Below are 22,994 nucleotides of genomic sequence, written 5' to 3' on the forward strand. Positions count from 1 at the left end.
TATAAATGGTTTTGTGAATTATGGTGAGGGCCTTGTGTAATATTCTGTATTTTATTGGCAGCCAGTGAAGGTTCCGTAGTATGGGAGTGATGTGTGCTCCTCTGTTGGTATTGGTTAGGATTCTAGTCGCAGCGTTTTGGAGCATCTGTAACGGTTTGATAGATGAGATGGGGAGCCCGAGAAGGAGAGCGTTGCAGTAATCTGTTTTGGAGAAGAGCGTGGTTTGGAGCACAGTCCTGAAATCCTGGAAGTGGAGGAGGGGTTTGAGCCTTTTCATGACTTGCAGTTTATAAAAACAATCCTTGGTAGTATTGATGGATTTCTTAAGATTCAGATGGTTATCGATGATTACTCCTAGGTCCCTTACTTGCTTGATCCGGGTATTGTGAGCTGGTGGATGGATAAAGGCCGAGTGGTCGGAGGAGATGAGTAGGAGTTCTGTTGGGTTGCATTAAGAACTAGATTCAAGCTGGTGAGCAGGCGGTTAATAGATTGGAGGCAGATTTCCCAAAAGGCGAGAGTCTTAGGGAGGGATTCTGTTATGGGAATCAGAATCTGCACGTCGTCTGCATAGAGGTAGTGTGTTAATTTTAGGTTAGTAAGCAACTGACAGAGGGGCAGGAGGTATATATTGAAAAGGGTGGGTGACAGGGAAGAGCCTTGTGGTACGCCTAATGTTGATTTGACGTCTGGGGATTCTTTGTTATTGATTTTTACTTTGAAGCTTCTGTTACTGAGGAAGGAATTAAACCAACTGTGGGCAGATCCTGTTAATCCGATTTCTGAGAGGCAATTTAGTAGGATGGAGTGGTTCACGGTGTCAAAGGCTGATGAAATGTCAAGAAGGATTAGGATAAAAGAGAGCCCTTTGTCAAGGCCCATGAGGATGTGGTCGGAAAGGGAGATAAGGAGGGTTTCTGTACTTGATGATTTATGAAAGCCATATTGGGATGGGAAGAGGATATTGTGTTCTTCCAGATAAACAGAGAGTTGTGTATTTACCACTTTCTCCATGATTTTTGCCAGAAAAATTAGATATGGGGCTGAACACATACATCTAGTACACATACACACACCCTCATTCAGGCTCTCTCTTGCGCGCACACACACACACACACACACACAGGGTCCCTCTCTCTCTTGCACACACACACAAACACACACGGTCCCTCTCTCTTGAATACACATCCACACAAGCTCCCTTTCTCTCTCATGCATACATCCTCACACACTATGTCTCTCATATACACTCCTTCACACAGGCTCACACATATACAATCCCTTCACACAGGCTAGCACTCTCACATACATTCTATCCCTTTTTCATACACATGAGCTCCCAATCTCTCACACATTACACACTCCTTCACAATCTCCTCATAAAGGCTCCCTCTCTCTGGCACCCACACTCAAGCATCCCCCCTTCCCACCTCACACCCCCACATACATTCACTTTCACTGGTTCCTTCATCTTCGCCATGAGTGGAGCGCATGCCACAGCACGCAGGGGGCCTTCATCTTCGCCGCAAACAGTGAGCCAGGGCCTTCATATCTTCGCGCACTCCTTTCGTGGCATGCCAGGGTCGTCTCTGCCATTTTCTGCACAGAATTTGGCAATTCTGCGAGTAGCGCAGAATTCCCCCAGGACTGAATATATCTCTACAGCTTTAATATTTAGTTTGAGTGGCAAAAGTACATTTCTTTAGTTGATGAAAAACAAAGTCAAGTATAGTAGAGAGGTCCATAAACTAATACATTTACAGATGTACAAGTCTACATGTGCCTTCTTTAAACAAAGTTTGATGCAAGTTTTTTATAGTCTATCTAATCACATTATGTTCAGAAAAAACTGAACTGGCTCATTATGCTGACCGATTCAGACTTTCCTAACAAAATACCAAAAACTATCATATACAACTTGGAAGAAGTATGAAGGTCAAAAAGGCTTTCCCTAAATTGTGCATACTGCAGATATCCTGAAAAAATTAAGCTTGAACATGTTAAGAAATTATTCAAGTTTTGAAATCAAACAAACGAAAACCATATACCAAATTACTATAATTACTAAGATCCAAACTACTGCACTGCAATTTTCTTCAAGTAGAAAGGAAAAGAAAAATTAGCATAAAAATGCAGACCCTATTTTGAAGACTATCTAAGATAAAATGTTGAAGAGTACCTTTGAGGGTAATCCATGTTCTTGACTATTAATCCTACCAGGCCAGATTTCTCTGCCATTCAGGTTAGCTTTGTCACCTTTCCCTTTTGGACTTGCAATAACGTCAATGTCTGCAACCTGTCCATGTGAAGCTGAGTTCCCTAGATTGTCCTCAATGCGTGGCCGAGCTCGCAGACTAAAAGATACCTCCTTTATCAAATAATTCAGTAAATTAGATGTATATTCTAATCACACATGCTACATAGTGTCAAGCTAAGCAAACTGCTTGTTTAATTTATTAAATATAATTTAGCAAAGAATTGTGCTACATTTCCAATGCATTTTTCAAAACTATAAACTTCCTATTGATAGCAAACAAGTTTACTTAAAAACAAGATTCTCTTTGCCAATAAACCTTTCAACTACATACATGAAACAGTTCTCAGAAAGCTTTGTAAGATAAATTTTTATTTAAAAATAAATAAGCAGAGTTATTTACCTTTTACAGGTGTTCTCCAAGAACCGGAGAATTTCAGCCCTCAGACATGGGTGATGTCATCCAACAGAGATCAGAGTGGGAAGATTTCTTCAAAGCTTCTAGAACCTTTCGGCAGATTCAATGGAACATTTGCAGCCTGATTCCCCCCTCACCATGTCACACAGGGAACCTTCAAACTATACTAAAGCTAAAATAATATGGAAAAACGACTCCCAGAAAAAGCATGGGGGTTTTATGAGAAAGGACATCCTGCTGTCCTCAGAACACCTGTTACAGGTAAACAACTTTGCTTTCTCAGAGAATAAGCAAGATACTCAGTCCTTACACAGAGGATACTTAACTACAGACCACCCTGAACACAAGAGAAAATAAAAGCAAGTTTGCTTATCGTAAACTGTGTTTCCGTAGATAGCAGGGTGAATGAGCCATGCTTTCTGGGAGCTTCGACATGACAGGAGTAGGCACAGTTTCTCTCAAGTAGTGACAGTTTTTGACTGTGCGTCTGCGCGGTGGTCTCCCGCGCGATTCCATTTTTTCTCCTCAGTCTCTTTGTAACCAAGCAAGATGTATAGTAAAAAAAATAGGTATGTAGTAATTTACTTTCTAGGGAGGTGGGAGGGATCGCATGGCTAACTCATCCTATCTACGGAAACACCGTTTACGGTAAGCAAACTTGCTTTTTCCCATTGATAGCAGGCTGAATTAGCAATGCTTTCTGGGAGTCCCAAGCTTCCGGGTTGCATCTGCACAGGTGTGCTGTTTAAGTTAGGGGCGACAACCCATAAGTGGAGTAGACAGTCCTAAGTTTCAGTAAGGTTGACAAGACTGCCCTGCCAAGTGTAGCATCTGAAGAAGCTTGCTTGTCCATGCAGTAGTGTGTCGGGAAGGTATGTAGAGAAGACCAAGTTGCCGCCTTGCAGATGTCCAGTAGCGGAACTTTTCGTAAATGGGCAATTGATGTCACCGTGGCACATATTTGGTGGACCCTTGGCCTGCTGCTAAGCGTGGTAGAGTGTTTGTTATAACAGAATTCTATGCATTGGCTTAACCAGTTCGCTATGGTTCTTTTTGAAACAGGTTGACCTGGTTTGTTTGGATTGAAGGAAAGGAATAATTGAGATGGTCTGGATGGAGAATGTGTTCCCTGTTTATAATAGGCTAAAGCTCTCTTACAGTCCAATGAGTGTAGGAGTTTATCACGATCATTATGAGGAGGCTTTGGTTTGAAGATTGGTAGCGTAACCGTTTGATTAAGTTGGAACATAAGAACATAAGAAAATGCCATACTGGGTCAGACAAAGGGTCCATCAAGCCCAGCATCCTGTTTCCAATAGTGGACAATCCAGGCCATAGGAACCTGGCAAGTACCCAAAAACTAAGTCTATTCCATGTTACCATTGCTAATGGCAGTGGCTATTCTCTAAGTGAACTTAATAGCAGGTAATGGACTTCTCCTCCAAGAACCCATCCAATCCTTTTTTAAACACAGCTATACTAACTGCACTAACCACATCCTTTGGCAACAAATTCCAGAGTTTAATTGTGCGTTGAGTGAAAAAGAACTTTCTCCGATTAGTTTTAAATGTGCCCCATGCTAACTTCATGGAGTGCCCCCTAGTCTTTCTATTATCCGAAAGAGTAAATAACATCTACCCATTCTAGACCTCTCATGATTTTAAACATCTCTATCATATCCCCCCTTAGCCGTCTCTTCTCCAAGCTGAAAAGTCCTAACCTCTTTAGTCTTTCCTCATAGGGAAGCTGTTCCATTCCCCTTATCTTTTTGGTAGCCCTTCTCTGTACCTTCACTTAGAGAATAGCCACTACCATTAGTAATGGTTACATGGAATAGACTTAGTTTTTGGGTACTTGCCAGGTTCTTATGGCCTGGATTGGCCACTGTTGGAAACAGGATGCTGGGCTTGATGGACCCTTGGTCTGACCCAGTATGGCATTTTCTTATGTTCTTATGTTCGCCATAACCACTTTCAGAAGGAAAGTAGGATGAGTGCGGAGAGTGACCTTGTCATGGTAAAATTCCAAGTAAGGAGAACAGTGAACTAAGGCTTGAAGCTCACTTATTTATATTGTAATTGCTACAAGGAAAACCATCTTCCAGTTTAGGTATTTTATGCGACATGAGTCTAAAAGTTCAAAGGGAGAAGCCATGAGCTGTTCGAGCACAATGTTCATATCCCATGGTACAGGAGGTTTCGTTACTGGCGGTCTTAAGTGTAGCATGCCCTGCATGAATCTAGAGATTAGCGGGTGATTAGAAATTGGAAGAGCATGATGATAGTGGTGAAACACTGCGATGGCGCTTATATGTACGCGAACTGAAGAGTACGCTAGACCGGAGAGATAGAGCGTATGAAAGTATTCTAGTAGTTGGGTCGAAGTAGATAAAAAGGATCTAGGTGCCGTGGCTAGCACGAATGTGCATAACGATGCAATTTCCCCACATAGTTACTTGTAGTCGAGGGTTTCCTAGACGCGAGCAAGATGTCTTCTAAATTTGAAGAGAGGCCCAAGTGGCTTAATACTTGCCTTTCAACCTCCATGCTGTCAGATGGAGGGATTGGTGCATTAGATGGAGGAGGGAGCCCTCTTCCTGAGTTAATAGCTGTGGATGTTTCTCCAGGGGAATCGGTGAGCGTATGGAGACTCGAATGAGATACGCATACCATGGTTGTCTTGGCCAAGCTGGAGCTATTAGGATCAAGTCTGCTATGTATTGAATGCATTTCTGAATCATTTTGGAGATTAGCAGAACGGGTGGATAGGCGTATAGCAAGCCTTCCGTCCATGGAATGAGGAAGGCATCCGCAGCATAACAAAGTTTGCTTGGGTAAATGGAGCAAAATGTTCGTGTTTGTCGATTGCTTTGAGTTGCAAAGAAATCGATTTTTGGGAAGCCCCAGTGTTGAAAAATGTTGTGAGCTACTTTGTGATTCAAGGTCCATTCGTGTGGATGAAAAATCCTGCCGAGTCGATCCGCTGTGACATTGTCCAGTCCCATTCGGTAAGTTGCGTGAAGTGTTACTCCGTTCGCCCAAAAAAGTACACGAAGGGCCTCCCGACATGAACCAGACCCTCCTCCTTTATGTAGAACATCGCAACTTGGTTGTCTGTGTATACCTTGAGGCTTTTGTGCCGGACTTGAGGAGAGAATGTTTGGAGTGCTCTTCAGATTGCGTGCAGTTCCAGAAGGTTGATCTGGTATGCAGTCTCTTGAGGTGACCAGCAACCCTGAGTCTTTAGATCCAACAGATGGGCTCCCCAACCCTTTCTGGAGGCATCCGTCATGTCAGTTGATGTGGAGGCAATCAAAAGGGAGCTCCAGAGGATAGGTTTGCGGGTGATATCCACCATTGCATATCCATGCGCATTTGTTTGGTGATTTGGATTTTGGTAGAGAGGGGTTGCAGGAACTGTTACCATTGAGTCTTTAGACCCCATTGTAGACGTCGCATGTGTAGTCTTGTAAATAGGACTACATGGATTGCCGCTGCCATGTGACCTAGTAATTGGAGGACTTGCCGTGCCGGATCATGGGATTGATTGAATAATCTGTGAGCTAGGGCCAAGAGATTTTGAATTCTGTCGCTTAGAAGGTATGCTCTCTTTTTTTTTTGTGTCAATGAGGGCCCCGATGAACTGAAGTGTCTGGGTTGGCTGTAGATTGGACTTGTCGTAATTGATTAGGAAACCTAATGTCTGTAGACAATTTATCGTCTGGCTCGTGTGTGCACATAGAGTGGTTGGATCTGAAGCCACCAACAGCTAATCGTCCAGGTAGGGAAAGAGTTGGATTGATAATTTCCTAAGGTGAACCACCACCACCACTAAACATTTCGTGAAAACTCTTGGGGCTGAAGAAATGCCAAAGGGCAGGACCTTGTATTGGTAGTTTGCATTCAGGGCCTGGAAACAAAGCTATCACCACAAAGAAGGGTACATGGGTATATGAGAGTAAGAATCCTTCAGGTCTATGGAACATAGTCAGTCGTTGGGTTGTAGAAGGGGCAGTATGTTTTTGAGAGGAGTCATCTTGAACTTTTCTCCCTGGATGTGTTTGTTGAGGTTCCTTAAATCCAAGATTGGATGAAGGCCTCCGGACTTTTTTGGAATGAGAAAATAATAGGAGTAAAATCCCTGATTTCGTTTTGATAGAGGAAGTTTTTGAATGGATTTTTGGAGACGTAGGTTTCTTATTTCTTCTTGGAGAAAGGAGGCATGGGATGAGATTCCCCTGAGAGGAGGCACATGGGGAATTTCTGGAGGAGTTATAAAATTTAGACGATAACCTTCTCTGATGATATCTAATACCCAACGATCGGTAGTGATCACTATCCAGTTGGTATGGAAATGCTGTAGGCGACCTCCTGTGAATAGTGGTGGGGGTGGCTCGAGACAGCTCAAAAAGCCGGTGGTTGTTTCTAAGGAGCTGTAGTGGCTTGCTTTTGCGGACGTTGTTGTCGAGAGGGCCCACAAGACTGGTGAGGTTGAGACTGGAATCGTGGTTGAGTATATTGCTGAGGATGATAAGGATAGAAAGGCCTGAACGATGTCCTTGGGTATGAATGCCTTCTAAAGGTAGGGTAGAATTTCTTGTAGGACGTGTGAGGATCTGTTGGTGCTGTAAGTGAAAGCACTGCAGAATTTTGTTCTTTTAGATGTGCAACGGTTTCAGCAAATTTATAGCCAAATATGTTCTCTCCCATGCAGGGAATACCAGCCAATTTTTCATGAACGTCTTTCTCTTATCGAGCTAGCCCTCAACCAAGCTACTCTATATGCTGCTATAGCCGCGGCAGCACCTTGCAAGGTAGACTCGAAGGACTCAAAATGTCCTTAGCAAATGTCGAAGTCCTTCCTCCATGTCAGTGAAGGGTCGTGGCAAGGAGTTGTCAGAGACTAGGCAGAGTGGACGCAGTTTTTGAAGTTTCTCAAAGAGGTATTGGATTATGTAATTCGTGGGTATGGTGAAAGTCAAATACTACCTTAAGCATGAGTTTAACCAATCTGTTAAAAATAAATAGTGGAAAAAAGTCACTAGCGCCTGGAGGTCACCAGTTCTGCAATCCTAAATGACCACCACCAAATAATGATCTTCCAGGTCCGCAAATCAGTTCACAGAAGTCTAGTGGCTCAAAGGGAGCTTTCATCAGCTGGAAGTTCAAAACACACTGGAAGGCTTGATGAGAGTCAGCTAAAACAAACCAAACAGAAAACAACCAAAGGTCTGTACAGAAATGGTTCTACATGGTTACAAATGCCAATTGCACTAAGGTGAACCCTGAGTTAGTCTTAAGACCAGACTCAGAAAAACGTAGATGATATTCAACCAGTTTTTGTATTGAGCAGGAGAAAAGGTCTAGTGTATTCCCTTCACACTAGAAGGCAAACTACCTCCATTTTAAACAAAAGGATTTCATTGTAAAATCCTTTCTAGAAGCCAGAGGAATAAAGAGACATCCTCAGATTCAGGTGTTGCAGGACTACCCTCTCAATGCCCAGGCTGAAAGGGCTAGGAACTCAATGTTGGGATGGAATAACTCCCCGATCCTGAGCGATTAGAGATGGGGAATTCAATCAAATTGGATTCCAAATTGACAATTCCCATAGAAGAGGAAACTAAAGCAGTCTCTGCCAATAAGGTACTATAAGAATCACAGTCCTTGGTCTCTTCAGAGCTTTTGTGCCACTAGATGAATGAAAGGTTAGGCACACAGAACACCTTGCCCCAAACCTAGGCAGGAGTCCAAGGCTAGATTGCCTTGAGTCCCTCTTCTGGAGCATAAGTTCAGGACCTGTTTGGAGCTGGAAAACAAAAAGATCACATGGGTCCCCCACTCGTGGACTATCTGGTTTGCTACTACTCTATCCAGGGACCATTCTTGGGGTTCTAGGACTGGACTCAGTCTGTATTCTCCTTGCCTGCTGGATACATGGCTCTGAAGAACATTTATTTATTTATTTGTTTATTTGTTTATTTAGAATTTTTCTATACCGACATTCTTGAACAAAGATATCAAATCATATCGGTTTACAATTGAACAGAACTGTCGCAGCTATGGCATTACATCAAACACCCAGTATCACATCTGACAGTTTTCAGACACAGGAGGTATGACTATGTTCCTTCTTACCTGTTGATGTAGAACATTGCTACCCAATTGGTCGGCCAATAAATCTGTCTTCATTCATACAGAATATCTGAAAGCTCTTAAAGCATATATCGCATTGCCCTTAGCTCTAGAAAATGTACCTGATAAAGTCTTTCCAAAGCTAACCATAGAGCATGAGTGCAAAGCACCTCTAGGTGGTCTGCCCATACCAGATAGGATATATTTATGGTTAGGACATTGCTTTGGCCGGACTGAATCAAGTCAGCCACCAGCACAGGGAGTTCATGAGGCACTGGGTGATGCAGATGCTAACCCAAAGATCTTGAGTAACCAGAGTCCACTGAGCTCTTCCCATATGAAAATATGCTAAGAAAGTGATGTGTACCATTGGTGCCATACATAAGGCTTAACATGTCCCAAGTAGAAGCATGACGACTCATTCTTATCCGCTCCATTGCAGACATCAATGTGATTATTCTTTCCTGTGGTAGGAAGGCTTTTACCCAAGTAATTTCTAGCAGAGCACCTATAAATTACTATTAAGATGAGCTGAAATGGGAATTGAGGCAGTGGACAATGAACCCTAGCAACTCCAACACACAGAAGGTTCTGCTCATTGATTCTATGACACCTCTGAAATGTGCTCTTCACTTCCCAATCATCAAGGTAAAGAAATATATGCACCTTTTGAAAATAAGCATCCACCATTACAAGATATTTTGTGAACATACATGGTGCTAAGACAAGGGATAAAGACAGAATTCAATACTGGACGTGCTGTTTCTACTACAAATCTGAGATATTTCCTGTGACTTGGAAAAATCTCTACAAGGATGTAGATCCATGAGAAGTAGGGAGCATAGTCAGTCTCCTTTTTCCAGAAAGGGAATTAATGTACCAAAAAACAAAATTATTTTTTTTTTAACTTTTCTTTTACCAGAAATTTGTTCAAAGCCCTCAGGCAGGGAGTGGGATGGAGTCCCTTGGTTTTTTTTGGGATAGCAGAGTTGCTTTCCTGTAACAGGTGTTCTCACAGGACAGCAGGATATTAGTCCTCACATATGGGTGTCATCATCAGGACAGAGCCCAATCACGTAACACTTTTGTCAAAGTTTCTAGAACTTTGGCATGCCCAGCAAAGCACCAACCCTACATCCAGCAGGGGTCCCCCTTCAGTCTCATCTTATAGTAAAAAGTACATGCAAAAATAAAACATAAATGAACCCAACACCGCGGGGTGGCGGGGGGGTTTCGTGAGGACTACCATCCTGCTGTCCTGTGAGAACACCTGTTACAGGTAAGCAACTCTGCTTTCTCACAGGACAAGCAGGATGGTAGTCCTCACATATGGGTGAGGCCCCAATGAACTGAAGTGTCTGGGTTGGCTGTAGATTGGACTTGTCGTAATTGAATAGGAAACCTAATGTCTGTAGACAATTTGTCGTCTGGCTCGTGTGTGCACATAGAGTGGTTGGATCCGAAGCCACCGAGCTGAGGATGCCAGAGCAATGCACCAAATGTACCCAAAGACGTGCAACAGGCACAACAACTGGGGTGGAATTTGGTAGAGGGCATCCTGAACCCTAACGGGTTGGCGGAAGTATGTTGGTACCTCCGTTCGCAAATAAGTTGCGTAGCACAGACTGGCCGAAGATGGAATCTTGTCTGCCAGCCTTGTCTAAACAATAATGGGCGGTGAAGGTGTGGAGAGAGCTCCAGGTAGCAGTCTTACAGATGTCAGCAAGCGGCACCAAGCGTAGCTGCGCTACTGATATTGCCATGGCCCTAAGAGTGTGCCTTGAAACTATCTTGAAGCGGAATGCCTGCATGCTAATAGCAAAAGGAAATACAGTTCGCTACCCAGAAGGAGAGAATCTGCTTACCCACAGGTTTATCCAAATTGATAGAATTGAAGGAAACAAACAATTGAAAGGATTTCCTGTGGCCAGCAGTACGGTCTAGATAGAATGCTAGGGCATGTAGAGTCCGTTCTCCTGGATTTGAATGGGGCCTGGGAAAGAAGGTGTGCAGTATAATGGATTGATTGATATGAAACTCCGATACTACCTTAGGCAAAATCATAGGATGAGTGCGGAGTACTACCCTATCATGCAAAAGTTTAGTGTAAGGCGGGTAGGTGACTAAGGCCTGTAACTCACTAACTCTGCGAGTGGATGTGATCGCCAAAAGAAAAATCACTTTCTAAGTGAGATAGCGGAGATCACAGGATTGGAGAGGCTCAAACGGCGGTTTCATGAGCCGCCCCAAAACCATGTTGAGGTCCCAGGAACGGGCCGGAGGGTGCAGTGGAGGTTTAAGGTGGAGCAAGCCCTTCAAAAACCGTGTTACAAGGGGTTGTACTGAAATAGGTACATCCCCGACACCTTTATGGAAGGCGGCTACCGCACTGACATGTACTCTGATAGATGACATTTTGAGGCCTGACTGACAGGTGCCAGAGATAGTCCAGAAACTTTGGTGTGGAACAAGTGAAGGGATCAATGGACATGAAGTACACCATACCGTAAACCTGTTCCACTTGTAACGATAAGACTGCCTTGTGGAAGGCTTTCGTGAAGCTACTAGGACACGGGAAATTGGCTCTGAAAGGATAAGAGGTTGAAGCATTAACCTTTCAACATCCAGGCAGTCAGGGAGAGGGCCTGGAGATTGGGGTGACGAAGGCAGCCATTGTTCTGAGTGATCAGAAGCGGGTCCTTGCCCAGAGGAATGTGCCGGTGTACTGATAGGTTGTGGAGAATTGGAAACCAGACCTGGCGTGGCCAATGAAGGGCTATCAGAATCATTAGCCCCTTGTACCTTTGCAACTTCACAAGAGTCTTTGAAATGAGTGGAAGTGGAGGGTACGCATAAAGGAGATCGCTGGCCCATGAGAGGGAGAAAGCATCTCGTGGCTGCGGGTGTTGGCTATGAGTAAGAGAGCAGACGTTCCCTACTTTGCGGTTGTGAATCGACGCAAAGAGGTTTATGTGAGGGTAACCCCAATGTTGGAATATTGAGTCTGCTACAGTGGGGTTGAGGGACCACACGTGTGCTTGAAAAGTGCAACTCAGCTTGTCTGCCAACACATTGTCCACTCCCAGCAAGTAGGTGGCCCTGAGGTACATCGAGTGGGAAAGGGCCTCCGCCCATATCTCTGCAGCTTCCCGACACAGAAGATAGGAGCCCATTCCCCCTTGCTTGTTGATGTACCACATGGCCACCTGGTTGTCTGTTTGAATAGGATGACCTGGTTGGAAAGGTGATCCTGAAAAGCCCTGAGAGCATATCTGATTGCATGAAGCTCCAGGAAATTTATTTGGTGTTTGGCTTCCTCTGGAGACCAAATGCCCTGTGTTTGCAGGTTTCCAACATGTGCACCCCAGCCGAGGCTGGAAGCATCTCTTGGCCCACCAGGCCAGCGATAAGCGGAGCTGTTTGGTGATGTGAACAATGGTGGACATTGTCTGAGAAGACTGAATCCACTGCGATTTTAGAGTCCACTGCATTACTCTCCTGGCAAGGCGAGCCATGGGAGTGACATGCACCGAGGATGCCATATGACCCAGTAAGACCAGAAAATGAAGTGCAGTTGAATGTTGTCGAGATTGCAGTCGATGGGCCAGAGAAGCGAGAGTGAAAGCTTGATCCCGAGGTAGGAAGGCTTTCGCTTTTGGAGTGTAAAAGTCGGCCCCTATGAACGAAAGGTTTTGAGAAGGAACTAGCCTGGATTTTGGATAGTATGAGGAACCCTAGGGAGATCAGGGTATGCAAAGGGAGACATAGGGACGTCATTGCAGTTTGCTGAGTGGGAGCCCTGATGAACCAATCGTCGAGATCGGGATAGACGTGGACACTGACTCCTGAGAAAGGCAGCTACCACTACGAGGCACTTGGTGAAGACTTGTGGAGCAGGTGCTAAGCCGAATGGTAACTCGATATTGGAAGTGTTTTGTGCCTACTAGGAACCGCAGGAATCTGCTATGTGACGGAGTAATTGAAATGTGTGTGTGTAGGCATCCTGGAGGTCTAGAGAGCAGAGCGTCTTCCCTTTGGAGAAGGGGAAGAAGAGAACCCAAGGTCACCATCTTGAACTTTTCTCTTTGTAGGTATTTGTTTAAGGTGCGAAAATCCAGTATTGGGCGAACACCACCTGACTTTTTTGGTATCAGGAAATACCAGGAATAGAACCCCTACTCCTGTTGGGAGAGGGGCACTGGTTCTATTGCTCAGGACTGGAGGAGGAGGGAGACTGTGGTGACTGGGTGCCAAGGTTTGGAGAAGTGGGACAACCAGCCTCCGAGGGGAATAGCCGGAAGTGGAGGCTGGGTACTGCTCTCTAAGAAGGAGTCAAAAGCCAGACGCTGGACCTGGCTGGGGGCCTGGTTGTGACTTCTGTACTCTAGGTTGCCTGGGTTGGCTTTTTTGGTAAGGCTTAGAAGGCAGACTCCTGGACGCTGGGGGATAGTATCTCCTTTGCCGGTAGACTTGTCTCTTGCAGTCTCTCCTAAAGCATCTTTTGAAAGAAGAAGAGAGATCACAAGGCAGTAAGGAGAGCTGGCACAGAGTCTCTTGGTGGTCCTTGAGCTGCACCCCTGCTTCATGAATCTTTTCTCCAAAAGGATTATTCCCAGCACAGGGCAAGCTAGCTAACCTGTCCTGTACTGATCTGAGGTCTGAAGATTTTAGCCAGGCCCATTTCCTCGCACTAGTTCCTGCCGCTGAAACTCTGGAGGCTGTGTCGAAGACCGTACTTCATGTCTGCCAGTATCTAGGCCTTTTTGTGCTAGGGCATGAAGCTGGTCCTGGAATTGCAGAGGTAAGGCTTCAGCAAATTCCTAAATCTTCATGAACAGTGCCCTGTTGTATTGGGACATGTACAATTGATAGGAAGCAATGCGAGAGATCAGCATTGAGCCATGGAATACACGTCTTCCAAATGCATCCAGGAATTTTTGTTCCTTTCCTGGAGGAATGGAAGAATGAGGTTTGGAGCGTTGTGCCCTCTTCTGGGCTGACTCCACAACCACTGAGTGATGATCTAATTGAGTTCTCTGGAAGCCAGGGGCTGACTGAACTAAGTAGGTAGCATCTGCCTTACGGTTGACAGGTACCACAGAGCCAGTGTGCTCCCAATTTCTCTTTAAAAGGTCCAGAAGGATTTCATGAATAGAGATAGACATGATTTCCTTTGGAGCATCGAGAAACTGGAGAAGCTCCAGCATCTGATGCCTAGAGTCCTCTTCAGTCTGAAGCTGGAATGGAACCGTTTCAGACATTTCCTTTACAAAGTTGATAAAGGACAAGCCCTCTGGAGGAGAATGCTTCCTTTCATCAGGAGGAGAGGGCTGTGAAGAAAGATCATCAGTATCCTGGGACGAATCATCAGACCAAGGATCGTAAGGCTCATCACCAGCTTCCATATGTTCATCAGAAGGGAGTAACTGTGTTATCCCGGAAGGCCCTGGCCTAGGCATCGATGGCCTCAGAGGCGGAATCGAAGGCATCGATGGCAGTACCCCCGAGGGTGGAATGGAAATCTGTGTTTCTTCTTCCGATGACAAGGGTATTGGGTGAGGAAGGAATCGGGGCCATCAGTTCCCTTGGATGCACCGGTGGAAGAGCACCGATTAACACAACCATTCTTGTCAATAGCGGTGCAAGCGCCTTGGGTATCGGATCGGTGGCCGGCTCGGGAACCAGCACCAGCAACAATGGATGTTTGAACCCCTGGAGTGCTTTACTGATGGCATCTTGGATCATCTGATCCAATTCCTCCCGGAAACCTGGGGCATGGATACCCGGTTCCGGAGTAGGAGGCAGCACTGGCGTAGCCAGAGGGTCCACCGGTGAAAGTGGACTTGCGGCTCCCAGCACCTGTCCAGGTGGGGAACGCCTTGGTGACCCAGAAACAGTAGAGGATGGGGCCTTTTCTGTACGGGACTTCTTTGTTGGTAGCTCAGACGACGTCAATGCTGAAGGCTTGCCTGAATCGGTGACCTGAGCTTTCAGATGGCGATGTCGATGTTTTTCTCGATGTTCTCCTCGGTCTTTTTCCTGAGGAGGAACAAAGGGGGTCGACACCTGTGGAGTCATCAAAGCCAGTCGGGCAGCAGCAGTTTCCCGGTGCTGGCGCAAAGTCGACGGTACTGGTTCAGATGACGTCAAAGCTAATCGATGGAGTCGGGGACCGAAAGATAAGTTCCATCTTCTCCAGCCTAGCCTTGCGACCCTTTGGTATCATTTGGGCTCATTTGGTGCAAGTAAGAAAATCATGGTCGGACCCCAAACACATCACACAGACCGTGTGAGGGTCAGTAATGGACATTGTCAGAGTGCAGGCGGGGCACCGACGGAAACCCAACGCCATGGCCTCGACAAAATTTTAGTCACGGTGCGGTCGATGGCCAGTAGGCCGTGAGGGAAAAACTCGACAGGAATCGACCGCAAGCCAGTAAAAAAAAACTTACCGTTCGACCGTGGAGCAAAGTATCGATAAGGGGACCCCTGTGGGGTATAATTATTTGAAGTTTTTTTTAAAAGTTCTGTGAGGAAAAATTCCTGTCAGGAATCTCTGAAGAGCTCCGTAACCCGCGAGGCTACTGCTGCGCAGAAAAGAGAAGACTGAAGGGGGACCCCTACTGGATTGCAGGGTTGGTGCTATGCTGGGCATGCCCAGTAGGTGCTAGTCAAAGTTCTAGAAACTTTGACAAAAGTGTTCCGTGATTGGGCTCCATCCTGATGATGTCACCCATATGTGAGGACTACCATCCTGCTTGTCTTGTGAGAACAGAAAGTACTTGGAATAAGATTATCCACCTTCTTTCCCCTGGTTGAACAGGTTCAATATATTAGCCACCAAGAGGAAGGGAAGCTCCTTTTGAAGCTTTTTCTGAGAAGCAGACCATTAGCTTTTCAGCGAGTGATTTTGGTGGGATTCCCAATAGTCATAATCTGTATCCCATTCTGATTGTGCTGAGCTACCAAGGTTATTTTGTGCCAATTGTTTATGTAAACCTCACGCTTCCCAGCATCAAATAAGGTTCTCTGGCAAACATACCGGGATCTCAGCTATACTCGCCCCAATCCTGTCAAAAATCCATCCCTGGTTTTGGCTGGAAAGCTAGCTACGGCTTTTGAGCCTTCTGCTGTCTGGGATGAGAGCAAAGTCCCTGTTGTTGATAGGGGCAAATAGTGGGAAGAAAAGCTGGCCTTGGTTGATCTGTATTTGAATACCTTCTAGTTAAGGAGTACAGGTCTGGAGTGGCAGTGATCTTGCCTGAGTCACTGTTTCTTTAATGGTATCTCCAAAAAGTTTTTCTCCATTGCAAGGCACATCTGCAAGCCTGTCCTGGACATCTTGTCATAGGTCTAAGGCCTACAGCCATATGACTCTATGGACACCAATACCCACTACTACAGAGGCTCTCTATGTCATCTTGAAAAAAATCAGACTGATCATATGCTACCTGCATTCCATTTCCTTGTTCACCAGTGACACTAGGGTTTTTTACAGCTCTTGAAATCACTGACAATCCATTTACATCCTTCAGGATGTTTCACATGTACTAGCTTCATGAAGAACTGGTAGGATACTATGCAGGTATTCGACATGGTAAATCTTGCTTCGAATGAGATTTATTTATTTATTTACATGATTTTATATACCGACAGCCGTTTGCACATCGTGTCGGTTTACAAGTAACTTACAACCAATAAATATATAGGTATTGCCTTTACATGGAACAGTATGCAAGATAAACGCAGTAACAGAGCAAATAGCTAGATAAACTGGGGAGGGAGGGTGACAACAAAGATACAGAGGGAAAAAGTATGTACAAGGTTTAGAGGAACATTTGTTATGTACATTGGTTATATACAAAGTTGTATAAGCGCAAAAACAACAGTCGTTGAAATGAGGATATAAATGAGGTTATACAACATAATATTCATTATACAAAAGGTTAAGAGAGACAATTGATAAAGGGATCAAGAATCCCTCCCAGGGCCACTAAGGAATGGGTTCTAGATTTCTTGGCTTTCTTGAGATCAGAATCAACCACAAAATAATCTAGTTGATACTTTCTGAAACCGTGAGCCCTCTGGACACAATATATCCTATCTGCCTGCTTGTTACCCAGTATCGGAGGAATCCCCTCCCACATTCCCACCTGTCTCCTGGAGGATCTCATGGATGGGTCCTGCCATGATATTCTTGGGGAATAAGGGTATGAACAGGGTAAAGAATCCACAAACTGACAATATTGACAATATCTAATATCTTTGCCGTGGACTCTTCCTTCTTCTGTAAACCAAAGGGAATTGTGTCATTCTCTTGAAAAAAATCAGCAAAGACGACCTCTGAAGAAAAAAAAAAAAATTAAAAAAAAAAAAAGAGGACTCCTTTCCTGTGGAAGAAAAGGGTCAGAAGGAAAATCTGTTGATCCATCCTAATCAAAGAAATCCCCAGATCCATATACATACTGTTGTGGTCTGAAGGCATCCCACATGATGCAGTATCATGGGTTAAGTCGCACATGGTCTGCCAAGCACGCTGAAAGCTTTGACTTTAAGAAATCTTCCAACACCAGCCTCCATCGAATGATGGCAGATATCTGCTTGTCCCATGTGTGAGGACTGACATCCAGATTGTTCTCCAAGAAATACAGATTTTTTTTGTCTTAATTACTAAAAGGCAGCTTACCGTGTTATCTGAAGCCTCAGATCGCACATCTATGTTTAGGGATGTGCTCTCAGCTACAGAACCAGATCCCACAGCTGAATCAATAGTCCGAACATCATCTTCCTCATTTTCTCTAGCCTGAAATGTTTTTTTAATATAAATCACACCATATTAATGAATAGCATAACATAGAAACATAGAAACATAGAAATGACGGCAGAAGAAGACCAAACGGCCCATCCAGTCTGCCCAGCAAGCTTCACATTTTTTTCCTCATACTTATCTGTTTCTCTTAGCTCTTTGGTTCTATTTCCCTTCCACCCCCACCATTAATGTAGAGAGCAGTGATGGAGCTGCAACCAAGTGAAATATCAAGCTTGATTAGTTATGGGTAGTAGGGGAAGTAACCGCCGCAATAAGCAAGCTACACCCATGCTTATTTGTTTTACCCAGACTGTGTTATTCAGCCCTTATTGGTTGTTTTTCTTCTCCCCTGCTGTTGAAGCAGGGAGCTATGCTGGATATGCTTGTAGTATCAGTTTTTCTTCTCCCCTGCCGTTGAAGCAGAGAGCTATGCTGGATATGCGTGAAGTATCAGTTTTTCTTCTCCCCTGCCGTTGAAGCAGGATATGCATTGAAAGTGAAGTATCAGGCTTATTTGGTTTGGGGTAGTAACCGCCGTAACAAGCCAGCTACTCCCCGCTTTGTGAGTGCGAATCCTTTTTTCTTCTCCCCTGCTGTTGAAGCAGAGAGCTATGCTGGATATGCGTGAAGTATCAGTTTTTCTTCTCCCCTGCCGTTGAAGCAGAGAGCTATGCTGGATATGCGTGAAGTATCAGTTTTTCCTTCTCCCCTGCCGTTGAAGCAGAGAGCTATGCTGGATATGCGTGAAGTATCAGTTTTTCTTCTCCCCTGCCGTTGAAGCAGAGAGCTATGCTGGATATGCGTGAAGTATCAGGTTTTCTTCTCCCCTGCCGTTGAAGCAGGGAGCTATGCTGGATATGCGTGAAGTATCAGTTTTTCTTCTCCCCTGCCGTTGAAGCAGAGAGCTATGCTGGATATGCATTGAAAGTGAAGTATCAGGCTTATTTGGTTTGGGGTAGTAACCGCCGTAACAAGCCAGCTACTCCCCACTTTGTGAGTGCAAATCCTTTTTTCCACATTTCCTCTTGCTGTTGTAGCTTAGAGCGATGTTGGAGTCACAGTAACCATGTGTAAGTTTATTGAATAAGGGTATTGTCTCCAGGCAGTAGCCGTCATTCTGGCTAGCCACCCACTCTTTATTGACGGCCTCTTGATTTTATGGATCCACAGTGTTTATCCCACGCCCCTTTGAAGTCCTTCACAGTTCTGGTCTTCACCACTTCCTCTGGAAGGGCATTCCAGGCATCCACCACCCTCTCCGTGAAGAAATACTTCCTGACATTGGTTCTGAATCTTCCTCCCTGGAGCTTCAAATCGTGACCCCTGGTTCTGCTGATTTTTTTCCTATGGAAAAGGTTTGTCGTTGTCTTTGGATCATTAAAACCTTTCAAGTATCTGAAAGTCTGTATCATATCACCTCTGCTCCTCCTTTCCTCCAGGGTGTACATATTTAGATTCTTCAATCTCTCCTCATAAGTCATTTGATGAAGACCTTCCACCTTTTTGGTCACCCTTCTCTGGACCGCCTCCATCTTGTCTCTGTCTCTTTGGAGATACGGTCTCCAGAACTGAACACAATACTCCAGGTGAGGTCTCACCAAGGACCTGTACAAGGGGATAATCACTTCCCTTTTCTTACTCGATATTCCTCTCTCTATGCAGCCCAGCATTCTTCTGGCTTTAGCTATCGCCTTGTCACATTGTTTCGCCGACTTCAGATCATTAGACACCATCACCCCAAGGTCTCTCTCCTGCTCCGTGCACATCAGCCTTTCTCCCCCCATCGAATACAGTTCATTCGGATTTCCATTCCCCATATGCATGACTTTGCACTTCTTGGCATTGTATGTCAGCTGCCATGTCTTCGACCACTCTTCCATCTTCCTTAAATCCCGTCTCATTCTCTCCACTCCTTCCGGCGAGTCCACTCTGTTGCAGATCTTAGTGTCATCCGCAAAAAGACATACCTTACCTTCTATCCCTTCCGCAATGTCGCTCACAAAGATATTGAAAAGGACCGGTCCCAACACCGATCCCTGCGGTACACCGCTTAAAACCGCTCTCTCTTCAGAGAGAGTTCCATTTACCATCACACATTGTCTTCTGTCCGTCAACCAGTTTGCAATCCAGGCCACCACCTCGGCACTCACTCCTAAGCTTTTCATTTTATTCACCAGTCTCCTGTGCGGGACAGTGTCAAAAGCTTTGCTGAAATCCAAGTAGATGACATCGAGTGCTCTTCCTCGATCCAATTCCTTGGTTACCCAGTCAAAAAAGTCAATCAGATTTGTCTGACAGGATCTTCCAATGGTGAATCCATGCTGCCTCTGGTCCAGCAATTCTCCCGACTGTAGATAGTTCACTATTCTCTCTTTCAACAGTGACTCCATTACTTTTCCCACCACCGAAGTGAGGCTAACCGGTCTGTAGTTACCAGCCTCTTCTCTGTTCCCACTCTTGTGAAGCGGGACCACCACCGCTCTCCTCCAATCATTCGGCACCACTCCCGTTTCTAGGGATCTATTGAATAGGTCACACAGCGGACCCGCCAGCACATCTCTGAGCTCCCTCAGTATTCTGGGATGAACTTCATCAGGCCCCATGGCTTTGTCCACTTTCAGTTTCACCAGCTCTTCCCATACATTTTCTACTGTGAATGGAGTTACATCTACTCCATTCCCCTCCAGTTTCTTGTTAACTAGTGTCGGTCCTTCTCCAGGGTCCTCTTTAGTGAACACAGAACTGAAGTATTCATTTAATATTTCTGCCATTTCTTCGTCTCTCTCCACACATTGATCCTTTCCACCTTTCAATTTCACTATACCACTTTGAACTTTTCTCTTTTCACTGATGTATCTGAAAAATGTTTTGTTACCACTCTTTACCTCTTTGGCAATCCTCTCTTCCGCTTGACTTTTTGCCATCTTGATTAATTTCTTCGTCTCCCTCAGTTCTACCAGATATTCTTCTTTGTGTTCCTCCTTTTGGGATCTTTTATATTTCTTGAACGCTGTTCTTTTAGCCTTTATTTTGTCAGCCACCTCCTTTGAGAACCAGATAGGTTTCATTTTTCTTTTGCTTTTCTTTACTTTTCTAACATATAGATTAGTTGCCTTGGAGATTGCTCCTTTTAGATTGGTCCACTGTTGATCCACATCTCTCTCGTTTTCCCAGCCTTTTAGTTCTTCCTCCAGGTACTTCCCCATTTCATCAAAGTCTGTGTTTTTGAACATCAAAACTTGGGTTTTTGTGCTTCTTTTCCGTGTCCTTTTTGTGATATTAAACCATACCGTTTGATGATCACTGGTGCTGAGGTGGGCACCCACCTGGACGTCTGAGACATTATCTCCATTAGTGAGCACTAAGTCGAGTATAGCTCCTTCTCTCGTGGGTTCCATTACCATTTGTTTGAACAAAGCTAATTGCAGGGCATCTACTATTTCTCTACTATTATTAGATTCTGCAGATGGGATTCTCCAGTCTACATCTGGCATATTAAAGTCTCCAACGATCACCACTTCTCCTTTCTTTGCTATCCTGTGGATGTCTTCAATCAGATCTCTGTCCAGCTCTTCCTTTTGGTTTGGAGGCCTGTAAACCACTCCAATAAAAATGGATGCCCCATCTTTTTTTAAGTCGGCCCATAGTGCTTCTTCTTTGCCCCATCTTCCTTGCAGCTCAGATGCTTGGATATTGTTTCTGACATATAGAGCCACTCCTCCCCCTTTCCTATCCTCTCTGTCCTTCCTTAACAAGTTATAGCCTGGTATTGCCGTATCCCAGTCATGATATTCTGTAAACCATGTTTCCGTGACAGCAACAACGTCCAAGTCTGCCTCCACCATTAGGGCTTGCAGCTCTGGGATTTTATTACCCAAACTACGAGCATTTGTGCTCATAGCTTTCCAGCTTTCTTTGCTCAGGTTACTGCTGTTCCTGGACTCCTTTTGTGACCTATTTAGTTGAGTTTTGTTATCCACTTTTCTCTTTGCATTTGTGCAAGGGAAGATATTAATGCCTCTGATGACAGAGTCATCCATCACTGTGAGCTTTTTCCTTTGGTTTCTGATTTGGAATTTCTGTATGCATTGGGTTTTTTCTCTCTTTTCCGATAACATTTCAATCTTTTTCTCAAGGACTTCTTCAGAATTTAATACAGAGAAGGCATTTTGTACTTGTTGCACTTGATACAGTGTGTGTCTACGGAACACAGATCTTATTCTTCCAGAGCCCACTGTAATAATTTTTAAGTTCCTTAATGGCCTGTGTGAGTGGTGGGATAGAGTTGTGGGTTGCACAGCTTTCAATAATGGGTGTCTGTGGGTTACAGGTCTTATCCTACCTGAGCCCACGGTAAATCTCTTTTTTCTTGAGTTTTGGTTATTCAGTGGTAAGTGGAAATTATTTCCTGAATAATGTACCGTGGCTGAGACTCTCTTTATTGAAGCTAATTCAGCTTTAAAGTCATCCAGCTCCTTTTCCAAGGTAGAGAGTTTTGAACAAAAGGGGCAAGCCTTAAGTTTCCATATGATTACCCTCAATATAAAGGCTCCACAGCAGTTGCATTGAATAGTACTCATTTAGGTAAGTTATTTGATTGGTGCACCTAAGGAATAATCAATTTACTAATTTATCTGGTTGCCTATTATGAAGTTAGGATGACTACATTAGAAATACAAACCTAGGGGTGGGTGGGCAGAGGGGTAGGGTGGGAGGGAGTTAAACAGTTTATACCTAGGTCAAGCTGGGTAGGGCAAGACACTTTCTTGTCCTTTAGCTAGTAAAAGATCCCACAGCACTTATATCCCAATTTGGAACAGATTATATGACAGCTATACAATTAGAGGGATACTGGGAATTTTTTTTTCTTTTTTTTTGGCTTTTTTGAATCTTACAACAATCTAATATCAAGAAACCAAACAGATTAGTATACAACACTGGAATAGAAAGGGATTTGAAATCACAGAGCAGTTTTCTATACAGAATCAAACCAATATCAAGGAACCACAGATTATAATACTAGAATAAAAAGGGATTATGAAACACAGAGCAGTATTTCCAAAAACTAGTATCTTATCTGCACTGGAACAGTTGGCTCCTCTCCTGGGCTGTGCACAGTCTGTATTGTTTCTGCTGGCTCACAAGTTAGCTACCTCTAGCCACTGAGTGAGCCACACCCAAACTGGCTATACCTGGACTCTTCTGGATCTGGTCCTCTAGCTAGTAAATGTAAAGATCCTGGATCTGGTCCTCTAGCTAGTAAATGTATAGGATCCCACAGCACTTATAATCCCAAAATGAAACAGTTTATACCTAGGTCAAGCTGCGTAAATTGCACTGTTTGGAATCACAAAAAGCAATTTCATGGTAGCACCTCTA

At 44.5% G+C, this 22,994-nt stretch overlaps 1 protein-coding gene across 1 annotated transcript in view; it reads right to left on the minus strand.

Moving 5' to 3' along the window:
* PCM1 (pericentriolar material 1) overlaps positions 1 to 22,994 on the minus strand; it is a 1,078,029-nt gene that overhangs the window by 934,154 nt on the left and 120,881 nt on the right. Inside the window, 2 exon segments of the mRNA XM_029604912.1 lie at positions 2,180 to 2,368; positions 17,493 to 17,609. Coding sequence (XP_029460772.1) covers positions 2,180 to 2,368; positions 17,493 to 17,609 — 306 coding nt within the window.

The sequence above is a fragment of the Rhinatrema bivittatum genome, chromosome 1 (assembly GCF_901001135.1).
Source record: "Rhinatrema bivittatum chromosome 1, aRhiBiv1.1, whole genome shotgun sequence".
In the NCBI taxonomy this organism is placed as follows: domain Eukaryota; kingdom Metazoa; phylum Chordata; class Amphibia; order Gymnophiona; family Rhinatrematidae; genus Rhinatrema; species Rhinatrema bivittatum.